Source organism: Sprattus sprattus (assembly GCF_963457725.1).
Source record: "Sprattus sprattus genome assembly, chromosome: 7".
Classification (NCBI taxonomy): domain Eukaryota; kingdom Metazoa; phylum Chordata; class Actinopteri; order Clupeiformes; family Clupeidae; genus Sprattus; species Sprattus sprattus.
Window position 1 is genome coordinate 3,583,599 of NC_137926.1, and position 12,373 is coordinate 3,595,971.

Sequence of the window (12,373 nt, forward strand, 5' to 3'; positions counted from 1 at the left end):
TGCACCCTCCGTGGAGTTTCGCTGTGGTGTGTTGAAAGAATACGACAATTAATGAATTAACGCTGGTAGCTCTATTTCCCTTCCAAATCAAAGTCGTTATATGGTTCAAATGGACGAATATATGGCTCAGTGTCTGTGTCTCTAACTGAAAATAAAGGCACCATTGATATATTTTTTTTTATATTCATATATATATTTTGCCGTTGAAATACTGTGACTCCCGCTACATTAAAGTGAATGGCACTTCCTTCCACAAACGCATCTGTACACATTTAATTTATAAAAGACTTTATTAACTACATCTCTAAAATAAAAGTTCTGTCTTTTTTGTTCTTTTTTGTTATTAGCAATTTGTTTCCCTCCCCCCCCCACGCTCTCCCTCAAATACTATAATTTATAGAAAATAAAGGTTTAATGGTGACTCTGTATAGCAGTATTTTTTTTTTTATGTTTCGTTTTCTTTTCGTTTGTCTTAACTCAGCCTTAGGTATGTTTTGAAGCATCTGTAGTGTTGCGTTGGGGTTGGTTGGTTGGTTGGTTGGCTCTTCTATACAGCGATGGGGTCTTGGTTGGTGATCACGCTGGATAGTCGCACCTGCAGGTCCTCCTGTGGGGAGAGTCGGAGCGCGGGGTTAGTCCTGCTGCCGTCAGCCGGCCGCAGCGCCGGGGGAGGGGGGAGCGCCTCAGGGCCCCCCGCGGCGGGGTTCTGTACACAGAGGAAGGGCGTGTCCTCGCCCGCACGCTCGTCCTCCGTCTCGCTCTCCTCCGAGCTGCTGCTGCTCTCCTCCGAGCTGCTATCGATAGCGGCTGCCACTGCCGTCGGCGCCGTGACTGCTGGCTCTGCTTGGGCCTGGCAGGCCACCGTATCTGCACCCAAGGCGATGCCGTTGGGCTTTGTTCTTTGGGTGGCGGTGGCGGCGTGGCTGCCGGTGACTTTCTTGGAGAAGGCAGGGGACGGCGGTTGGGTCACCACAGCTGCCATCGGTTGCGCTGGCGTCTTGGCGATCGGCGACATGGCGATGGTGACCTGGCACTCCTGCGTGCTCTCGTAGTCATCATCCTCCTCGATGTACAGGGGGCTGGGGGGCGGGGTGGGGTCCTGCCCGTGGTTGTAGTGGGCAGAGTTGCGCTTGCTGCACTGGTGTGCCCCCGCCGCTCCGCTGACGTGGTTGTGCCCGTGGCCTCCGCACCCGCCTCCGCAGCCCCCACAGCCCGCCCTCTGCTTGTCCCTCAGCCGCGGCGGGGTGAGGAAGAGGAGGGGCCGGTCTTCGTCCACGCTGGGGCTGACCGCCATCGATGGGATGGACGTGGCCAGGCTGGAGAGGGGCGCAGACATCTCGGAGGGGGGTGAGCCAGGGGACACGGGGGTCAGCAGCTCCGCGTGGGACAGGTGAGTTGGCGACGTCATGGCAGACACGTACCTGAGAGAGAGAGAGAGAGGGAGAGAGAGGAAGAGAGAGACAGAGCGAGAGAAAGAAGGAAAGAAAGAAGGAAAGAGAGAGAGAGTTCAATAACAGAACAAAAACATCAAGTTAATATCAATATCAAAGTAACTAAATAAAGGCTAAACAGAATAAAATACTTCATTTTCATTGCTATTGGCATATTATACCAGAATAGACAATGTCTGAAGGTGACAAAATGTTTGAAAGTGACTAAATCTTTCCAACTATCCAACTTTTCTCTGGGTAAAAGGCTCGAAAGTACCAAAACTGTCACAATTCTATCCACAAGAAAAATTACGAGCAAGCAAATGAGGTCGCTCATTTCCAGTCCAGGAAATGAATTTTATTAAAATATTGATTACATCAAATGTAATGGATTATGCTATTCTAAGACACTTTTAGATAACGACTAGTAATCCATAAAGATAATGAATCTTATCATTTGGACACAGAGCCATGAAAACAATCTGCTGCTGCACCAACATTGAAAAAGAAAGAAAATTAATGGGTACAATGCGAAGCTTAATTCATGTTTGAATCACACAGGCTACTGGCAATTATACTCGGTGTTGAAGAAACAGTATTCTGAACTGTTTGACGTATTAAAGGGACTATTGAGAGGAACTGAGACGAGCATCTTATCGCACGAGTCGTAGCCGTGGACAAACACACAGCAGCCCTGGCGATCATCACGGGCATACATCATCAGCTGGCATCATCGGCTGGGGCTACAAGTGACGCTTCACTGGCAACAACGGCAACAAATAAACACCAGCGGGCGCCAGGCTTGGCCGTCTGTCACGCCACAGTCTGGCCTAGCACGCTACCTCTCGTCGTAGGGCAAACACACACACACACACACAGACACACACACAGACACACACACACACATGCCACAGTCTGGCCTAGCACGCTACCTCTCGTCTTAGGGCAAACACACACACACACACACACACACACACACACACACACACACACGCTACCTCTCGCTGTAGGGCGAGTCTCGGCTGGAGTCGGGCGCCTCCCTGGTGCTCTTGAGGTAGGCGCCGAGGTCGCGGGTGCCGCCGGTGGCGTTGAGGCGGCCCCGGTGGCTGGGTGTGCCCTGCCGGCTGCCCTCCACCGATGACATCACCAGCGCCGAGCGGCTCTCCGACACAATGTTGTCATGCTTGCTGTTCATCCAGCTGAGGAGAGAAAGGGCGACAGGAGAGAGGCTGTTAAAATAGGGAGAGAGAGAGAGACAGAGAGGGAGGGAGAGAGAGAGAGAGAGAAAGAGAGGACCGAGGCTCTTAAAATAGGGAGAGACACAGACATAGAGAGAAAGAGAGACAGGACAGAGGCTTTTAAGAGAGAGAGAGAGAGACCGATAGACAGGGACAGAGGGAGAAAGAGAGACGGAGGGAGAGAGAGACCGATAGACAGGGACAGAGGGAGTAAGAGAGATGGAGGGAGAGAGAGACCGATAGACAGGGACAGAGGGAGTAAGAGAGATGGAGGAAGAGCGAGAGAGAGACGGCAGCTCCAACTGCACATCTGCTCCAGCAGCAGGGTGGGTTTTAAAGCCAGCAGTGCTTTTTTCACACCCATCACACCTATCCTAGACAATGCCAGTGTGCGCACACACACACACACACACACACACACACACACATCCTAGACAATGCCAGTGCACAGTACATGTTTGGACTACAGAACTCTTGCAAAGAGAAAAGGGCAAAGACACTTTTTTAACTCTGAGTTCCCCAGCAGTAAAAGAGAGGAAGATAAGAGGCTAAAGCAGGACGTGAAGCTTTGATCATCTACTGCTTTGGTTATCACATCAATCAATCATCATTGGCAGGCCGGCCCCCTACAGTCGTCTATTAAAACCATCGCTAAAAGACTATTTCTAAAAATGTCTGAGTGAAGTTAAGTGGCTGTCAAGGCTGATGGGTCCATCACAATCTGGGCTGGCGGGCAACAACACACAGCTGATTTGAATGTCCTCTTTTTTAAAGTGAAAGTGAAAGTCCTCTCTATGGCAGAGGTGGTGTAGACACACACATTCTGAAATTAACCTCTGCATTTAACCCATCCAGGGAAGTGACACACACACACACACACACACAGTGAAGTGAGGTTGCACACTAACCCGGAGCAGTGAGCTGCCATTGGTGGCGCCCGGGGAGCAGTGATCGGGGTTAGGTGCCTTGCTCAAGGGCACTTCAGTGGTCTACCACTTCCCCCGCCCACATTTTTCCTACTGGTCGGGGATCGAACCGGCCACCCTTCGGTTTCCGGCCTGAAACCCTAACCAGTAGGCCACGGCTGCCCCTTCCCTAGCTATTACACGACCAAGAGTGGGCAGAGAAGCCAGGGCTGGCGGAAGTGAGATTGCTTTCATTACGATAGCCACAGAGGGCAAGGACTGATGCGTCCTGACACGTTCAGCCCACTGAAGAAGAAGGGAGAGCAGAGGGCGCGGGTTACATAAGCGTGTGGTACATCTCAGCTATCTGGCAGCCTAGAGGGGCAGAGAGAGAGAGAGCGGGAGATGAAGAGGGAGAGAGAGCTGGAGATGAAGATGAAGAGGGAGAGGAGAAAGGGTGTGTGTGTGGGGATCAGACTTACCTCTGGCTGGAGGTGTGTGTGTGTGTGTGTGTGTGTGTGTGTGTGTGTGTGAGTGGGGATCAGACTTACCTCTGGCTGGAGGTGTGTGTGTGTGTGTGAGTGGGGATCAGACTTACCTCTGGCTGGAGGTGTGTGTGGCTGTGGTGGGCTGGTGAGCTGAAGACGTGTACTGGCTAGGGGACAGTGTGTGTGCGAGCGTGTTTGTGTGTGTGTGTGTGTGGGGGGGGATCAGACTTACCTCTGGCTGGAGGAGTGTGTGACTGTGGGTGGCTGGTGAGCTGAAGACGTGTACTGGCACGGGGAGAAGGACGTCTCCTTTTCTATGACGTGTTTAGCAGGTGCAGCACTTTTAGAGATATATTGCTAAAATGGATCATGAAATAAGTGATAGTAGTGAAATTAGAAATTATTCATGACATGAATCCGTTCTGTTCAGGCATACACACAGAGTTACATAATCAGATCATAACTTAAAAAAATTATCTGATAATATTATGTAATGTAAATAATATTTCATATCAAAGTAGTACAAAGCAAGTTAAATGTAGGTTATGTTACATACGGTTTGTACAGTGAAATGTACAGGCACTCACGAGTGAAACACTCTCTTTACGCCTCTTCTTGAAACAGTCTTACTTCCCCTGCCTCTCAGTTCAAGTTCACTGAATATGATGTCATGAAATATTTACTCTACTGTACAATCCTATCCTACCCAGGTATCCACAAGGACATACACACACACACACACACACACACACACACACACACACACACACACAGAGACTTGTGTACGCTAGCCTTCTGCAGCAAGCTTACATTGACAAGCTGAATGTTTTCTGGGGGAGGGTGTGGTGGGTGTGTGTGGGGCCCGTTGGCCATGGTTGCCATGGCGTTGCGCTGGCGTAAACTGTGCCTCAGCCTGTCATGGAACTTTTGCCTCTGTTTTCTGTTGAAGGGAAAGAGAAAGAGAGGAGCGAGAGAGGAGCGAGAGAGGAGCAAGAGAGGAGCGAGAGAGGGAGCGGTCAATAATATAGTCAAGGTGGAGGTCCACTGGAGGAAGTATGTACAAGTGGTAACCACAGCAACAGTGTCTGGCTTGAATTCTAATTTAATTTAATTTAATTGAAATTCTTTTCATATTCTATGAAACTAAAATCCATCGTTCTCTCTAAGAAAAACAAAAAAAGTAAAAAAGAAAACCATGACGATGTTGTAAACATAAATATGGTACAGAATGTTTGAAAGATGAAATGGAACACATGTGTGTCTAGGAGAAAAACAAAATGGCGAATAGAATATGAGTGTGAATTACTTTGTTTTGCAGTAGGCTACCACACACATAATTCCCACCACTAGGAGCGCAATGCAGATTCCGGTTATTGTCAAAACGCGTTTCTGATAGAGCTCCTCAGCTTCTGGAAGAAACAACAACATATTCTTATAACTCCCAAGACAAAACCCCCACATCCCCATCATTAAACCAACTACAACTACCAGAATGCACTAGGACAACTATTTTAGGCTGAAATACTAGCAGAGGGCATTTGTTGTTATTGACATAACAGTGGGGGGGACACACAGCTATGCGGGATATTTCTGTCAGTACACAGAGAATGCAGAGAAGGCCATGTTCATTCTTAAAGGCACCCAGTGCAACTTTATAGGCTTGAGACTCGAAAAATAAACATTCAATTTCTAGTCGTCTTTACACGTAGTAAGTTTCAATAACTCCATACCATAACATATCGACATTCAAGGAGCAAAGATGAGACGTCGCTGTGTGGCGAGAACTGATAGAAAATCGTACACAACAACAATCGCCGGTGGGGAGAGGCCATTTTTCGATTGACTGGAATCCTGCTTTATTTATTGGTGGCACCAATAAATAAAGATTTGGGGGAAAAATGGCAGCGATTGTTGTTGTTTACAATTTTCTATCAGTTCTCACCACACAACGACGTCTCATCTTTGCTCCTTGAATGTCGATATGTAATGGTATGGAGTTATTGAAACTTACTACGTGTAAAAAAGACTTGAAATTGAATGTTTATTTTTAAGCCTCGAAAGTTGCACTGGGTGCCTTTAAGTCATCAAAGGATAACGGTTAACACAATGCATTCCAGCAATGCATTCAATAACACCCACAGTTATGGCAATGACAGATGCATACACATAACAATGCCAGTTTCATTCAATCATGCAGCTCAAACATTTCATTAACGTGTTAAGGCTAATGGTTTAAAAATGTAACAGCACTTGTTCACAGGAAATTATATGTTTTACTTTTACTCTTAATAAGGGAAATATGTGATAATTGGTGAAATTTTAGTTTTTGATACAAAAACGGACAAATTGTATAAATCAGATAGGAAGGACTAAAGCATCAACTCATATCTGATCCACCTGGACTAAACTGTGAACAAACCTTGTTACAAGTCATTCTACGTGACTGGGGCTATCACTTTTTCTTGCTTTGCAAAAAAAAGTAACAAGTATTATGTCACAAATTCTGTCTCCCCATCGTACATCACTTCAGAGGGGTTGGGGGGAAAAAAAATCACATTAGGTCGACTTTGAACAGGATGACAGGATAGAGACATAGAATCACACAGGGTATGACACATATAAAAAAGGAACAAGAGAAGAAAAGGAGAGAGAGAAGAAGGGAGAGAAGAAAGGGGGGGGGGGGGGAGGGGGGATGTTATGCCACTTCATGCGTGAGACAGGGAGAAGAATGCTTGTGCCGACAAGGGAGGAGGGAGGGAGGGAGGGAGGGAGGGATGCACGAGAGGGAACAGGCAAAAGCAAAAGCTGAAGGGATCTTTCCATACAGCATAACTGCTACGCAGCCAATAAGGATACAGGGCCAACACTCAAGTGCTTGACTATGCTAAGCTAACGTATGCTAAGCTAACGTATGAGTCCCCCATCTTCAGGATGATGTCTCTGATTCTGACAGCTGGGTGATCTAGCCTCACCGGGTGGTGCCGGATGTTTTTTAAGAGACTGACACTGACTTGTTGTCTTCCGAGAGCTGTGGTTAAAAAGATATCCTTCACAGTCTCTGACGATTTGGGCCACGAATTAGCGGCGGCCTGACCCTGTGTGTTCCCTGCTGTGTTTATTTTTTGGCTCGCACATCAAATTGCTTCTGGGGAGTTGACCAGGAACTTCTCTGAATTTGAAATTAGCCTGACAGAACAACAGATGGACTCCATTTTCACAGTGGCTCCATTAGTAGCGTAGCCCTTAAGGGGTTAGCAGGGCGCCTCGAGTACAAAATCGCACGGACGGCTATTTCCAGGTATGCTAGTGAATGACTGGCCTGCGCACAGACAAAGCTGTCACGTATGTTTTTGGGAGGTACCCTCTGTGGGGAAATCACTGTGAGAATGTTTTCCCCGTAAAAGTTATGGCTGTATGATCCCTTCAAAAGCGCAAGAGAAGCTGGCTGGAGTCTTAAGAAGAACACGAGGCTCAAGCTTCTAGTCCTACGATACTAAGGTCTGCACACTAAGGAGGAAGGAGAGGTCCATACCCATAAACTCAATCCCCAGATGTTCTGCCGAGGCAGAAGGGTGATAAAGGAAGAAAAAGAAAACAAACAAAAAACAATAAAAAACAAAACAGTGGTTTGAGAATTGAGTGTCATTGAAAACTTGTACACTGAATTAGATGTGCTACTCAAAATGGTGGAGTGGAGTTTTGTGAAATATGAACAAAACCTGACAGGTCATGATTTTAATTCCAGTATGTTACTGGACAGCACACACACACACACAGACATTTTTAACTCTTAGACTTACTCTTATATTATCAGTTATGCTGTATAAGCAAAACACTAAAATGACCATCAAAATAAATTCAACTGAGCATAGCTAGTATACTCAATCATTTCAACACAATAGCATGCACATGCAAACATCACTCTGCTTGCATTTGGTCAAGACTGGCTCACAGAAGCCAAAGATCAAAGGTTAGGGCCCAAAACTCTCTCCACCTCTCTCTACGTAGGTCTACTAGGCATGCAGTCAGAGACGTGCACTTTTAACATTTTCCACACAAAGATAAACATCTCTCGACTTGTTTCACTACGGCCTCTCAGCTGTCAGTACTTGGTTAAACAGCCATGCCAATGAAGTGTGTTATGAAGAAATAAACAAAAGCTACCACAGGGCGACATTCCATCAAAACACACACTCGAACGTCGAACTTCGCTCTGACGTCTAACCCACATGTGATGACAGCGTCAAACCTAATGACGCTTTGAATGTTGAGTCTCAGCAACCACTCCACTGTAAACCATTGACTATGTTGAACTTTGATATACTGTCAGTTTCGCCCTGTTTGCCTGGCACTTCAGCTGTCTTTATGAAGCCTGCTAAATACCGCAAGAGTCACTGGCAAGTATATCCTTTAGTGCCAGAACAGTGGCTGACTGGGATATGGGGTCTGAGAAGATTTACTCCAGATTTACTCCAGATTTACTCATCTGTTTATCTGGGATCCTACAGTAATGCTGGTTGAAGGGAACAAACATGGCGGTGTTTCTTTGCGTGTAGATGAGCCTGAGAGAGCCACTGAAGACAGATCAAAATGTTAACAACCTAACAATGTTTGACGGAGGTTAACACTATCGACCAAAGTCTCAGTGGTCATGGGAACAAGAAATGTGACCTTCGAGTCACAGACTAAGTAAACGTAACTAGGATTCAAAGCTAATTGTGTTGTGGAGGAGATATTGCTGGCCCTCTCAGAAGGTCTCCCAAGTCTTCATCTTTCTGACTTTTTCTGTACTGAAAAAAATCATTCTCAACTGGCATCAGCCGTCTATTTCTGTGTGGTGTGGATCCGTTTTTCATCTGTTACTCCAGTAGCACTGGTTTTTCACAGCAATCTACGGTTTACACAAGGTGTTTTAAAGTTAGTGGTTACAAGTCTTTAAAACGCGCTACATAAAAGGACCTAAACCACAAGATGAGAGGACCAGACCACGTTAGCATTCCTTTTAAAGTAACTTTTATCTTTATGGTCTGTTTACACCTTGGGGCACTGTTCCCCCTCAAACCACATGCCTTTAACGCTACGCTACGCAACTCAAACGTAGAACCTTAACCTCCCTGAAGCTACAGGTATAATAACAGTGGTCCATCCTAACGCTGAGTATTCATAATGAAGTCAAATTGGCCATAAACAGAATTGCCTTGACTTGACTTGAGAGACAGATTTAATGGTGATTCGACCAAAACTTTGCCTGATGGCTATGTTAGATGTTATATTTGAGGCACAGAGGATTGCTGTGCTCTCAGTTGGCCAGTTAGGCAGCGGATCAGGATACTACACAGTGGCTCAGGCACAGAGTCTGGAGACTGCACAGTGGCACAGGCACAGGCAGCGAGTCGGGAGACTGCACAGCGGCACAGGCAGAGGCAGCTGCAGCTCATTTGGTCATTACTGCCACATCAAAGGACGCCAGCCGATAATAAGGTCTATTCAGGGTTTAGCAGTGACTAGAGCTCAGAAGCATGTTCTAGCTCAATATGTTTGAAAAGCGAGGCTAGGTGTTTCACAGACGGGGTTTCACAGGCTGTTGAATGGGGTGGAGTGGGGGACAGCTGAGTGATTGACAGCTTAATATTGCAACTGAATTAAAATATTAAACACTGACAGCTCTGAGGATTTTTCTTTTTTTTAGCGATTCTAATAGACAAACTGAGTCTCCAGTGTGGTGTTTTGGACAGAGGACCAATGACGAATGAGGATCCAGTGTGGTGTTTTGGGCAGAGGACCAATGAGGATCCAGTGTGGTGTTTTGGACAGAGGACCAATGAGGATCCAGATCCATGAAAAGGACCAAAGGACCGACAGTCGATCAAAACACCACATGAGACTTATGCTACTATGCTAACTAAGACCTGTACGCTACTATATATGCCACAATCATTACCTACCCAAAGCACTTTGAGCTGCAATCTTTTGCATGAAAGGTGCTACATAAATAAAGTTTTATTATTATAACATATTATCACCCTTTGCCCTGACTCAATAAACATTATGTCTGCATAAAACAACCAGCAAAAGAGTCACAAGATTTCTGAAACATCTTTGTATTGCTTTCCGGGAAGCTAGCTGTTATGTTAACTAAAAACTGGGTGAGCTGAGGCCGATACTCCTCACATGCCACAAGCAAGTAACGTTAATGGGTAAAGAAAATCAACACACACACACACACACACACACACACACCACTGAAAAATGTCAAATCAAAAGCTACAGGATGGTATGAAAGGCCTACTCTGCTCTGAGGCTAGCCTGAGAGGCGAAACGAAGCATAAGGAAACAGCGCTGTTTTTAGCATGCTAACAATCCAAGCACAGGCAGCTGATAGTGGGAAGTAAGACGTACTGTAAAAGCTGGCCATTACGTAGGTTTGGCAGCGATCACCAGTAAATTCATTTGGGCACCTGAGAGGGAAACAAAAAAGTCACAGAGAGAAAGAAAGAGAGAGAGAGAGAGAGAGAGACACAGAGACAGATGGAGAGAAAGAGAGAGAGAGAGAGAGAGAGAAAGACAGAGAAAGAGAAAAAAACAGAGGAGAGTGAGTTTTCACACTCGAAATCCCCCAAGACCCACGTGCATCCCTGGTGTTTGGATTGAGGGGTTGCCCCTTGAAGATTGGGTGACCAGTACTCAGTTTTGCCCTTGTTTGTTAAAATACAGGTCTCCCATTGGTTCAGAAACAAAACAGTCCAATCAATGTCTTTCAAACCCATGCACCCAACCGGGTTTTGGTTTCCCCATCTAGTCAAACACTATTCCCACCTCCTGACACACACACACACACACACCCTCAGAACAATGTGTTAGACATGAAACACCATGCAGTCAATTCTGTGCCAGAATCAATTGTCTTTTTTGATGCTGCGATTGAGATGACTGCGCATCAGCAGATGGGGAGGATTGGAGGTTTTCTGTCCAATTCAAATTGATGTGTGTGTGTGTGTGTGTGTGTGTGTGTGTATGCCACTCCATGCAGGGAGTTTGGAGCTCCAGGCAGGCACACACACCCACACTCACGCACCTGTCCAAAACTAATCAACGGGACAGATGGACTGTGAACGAGTCCTTGCAATCCGGCAGGGGGGTGGGTGGGTGGGGGGGGAGAAAGACATTGACTGGAAGGTTTTGTTTTTCTTGGATGAAAGCTAAGGAACAAACAAAAGGGAAAAACAAAACCAAACCAAAAAAAAAAAGTTCCCCAAACGTGAAAGCAACACCAGAGATGCCGTGCGGTTGTGGGGGTTTGGGAGGCTGCGTGTTCCTCTGTAAAGGCACATACGTTTTGGGCTTATGACTCGCACCGCCACTCGCTCCTGACACCGACGCCCAGTGTATTCCCTGGGGCACCTGGGGGGAGAGGGGGGTGAGATGCACAACACACTGAACACAGGGGACAAAACACATGTACACACACACACACAGGGGACAAAACACATGTACACACACACACACACACACACACACACACATATGTACACAACATGTAGGCTATAGTATACACACACACACACACACACATACACACAGATGTACACAACATGTAGCCTATAGTACACACACACACACACACACACGAGTACACATCACAACACGGGTATGCTTTGAGGGGGAACATATGTCGGAGCAGCAGGCAAACGTGGTGAAATAAAATGATAAAAAAAACATGGTTTCACTTGTAGCACGCGTAAATGCATTAATTAAGTGTGTGTGTGTGTGTGTGTGTGTGTGTGTGTGTGTGTATTTCACTTGTAGCACACGTAAATGCATACATTAAGTGTGTGTGTGTGTGTGTGTGTGTGTGTGTGTGTGAGAGATTCACTTGTAGCACGTGTAAATGCATAAATGTTTGCATGGTACTTAAGAATGCATTATAATGTCAACATAAAACATTTATGACACACTGCTCCAACATAGGTGCATCCCTATGGTAACCTAGGAGACACACAGGCTGGGGAACATACAGGAAAGAGATGAATGTGTGGCACACTCTGTGCAGTTATATCTAATAACTTAATGACTGTTATATATTTAATGTGGCACACTCTGTGCGGTTATATCTAATAACTTAATGACTGTCATATTTAATGTGGCACACTTTGTGCGGTTATATCTAATAACTTAATGACAATGTCATATATTTAATGTGGCACGCTGGAAATCCACATTTCCGTGTCATTATATAAACACTTGGGTCAATACCACACATTCAGACCTCTTAAAGGTGAAATGACGATCGAAAACGAAACACACACAACGAT

At 46.0% G+C, this 12,373-nt stretch overlaps 1 protein-coding gene across 1 annotated transcript in view; it reads right to left on the bottom strand.

Annotated features, from left to right (window-relative positions):
- Positions 1-705: 705 nt before the first annotated feature.
- nrg1 (neuregulin 1) overlaps positions 706-12,373 on the bottom strand; it is a gene marked incomplete at its 5' end in the record, with an annotated part of 112,472 nt that continues 100,804 nt past the window's right edge. Inside the window, 8 exon segments of the mRNA XM_080842226.1 lie at positions 706-919; positions 922-1,421; positions 2,429-2,629; positions 4,294-4,418; positions 4,872-5,001; positions 5,368-5,467; positions 7,594-7,617; positions 10,461-10,519. Coding sequence (XP_080698352.1) covers positions 795-919; positions 922-1,421; positions 2,429-2,629; positions 4,294-4,418; positions 4,872-5,001; positions 5,368-5,467; positions 7,594-7,617; positions 10,461-10,519 — 1,264 coding nt within the window. The 3' untranslated portion in view covers positions 706-794.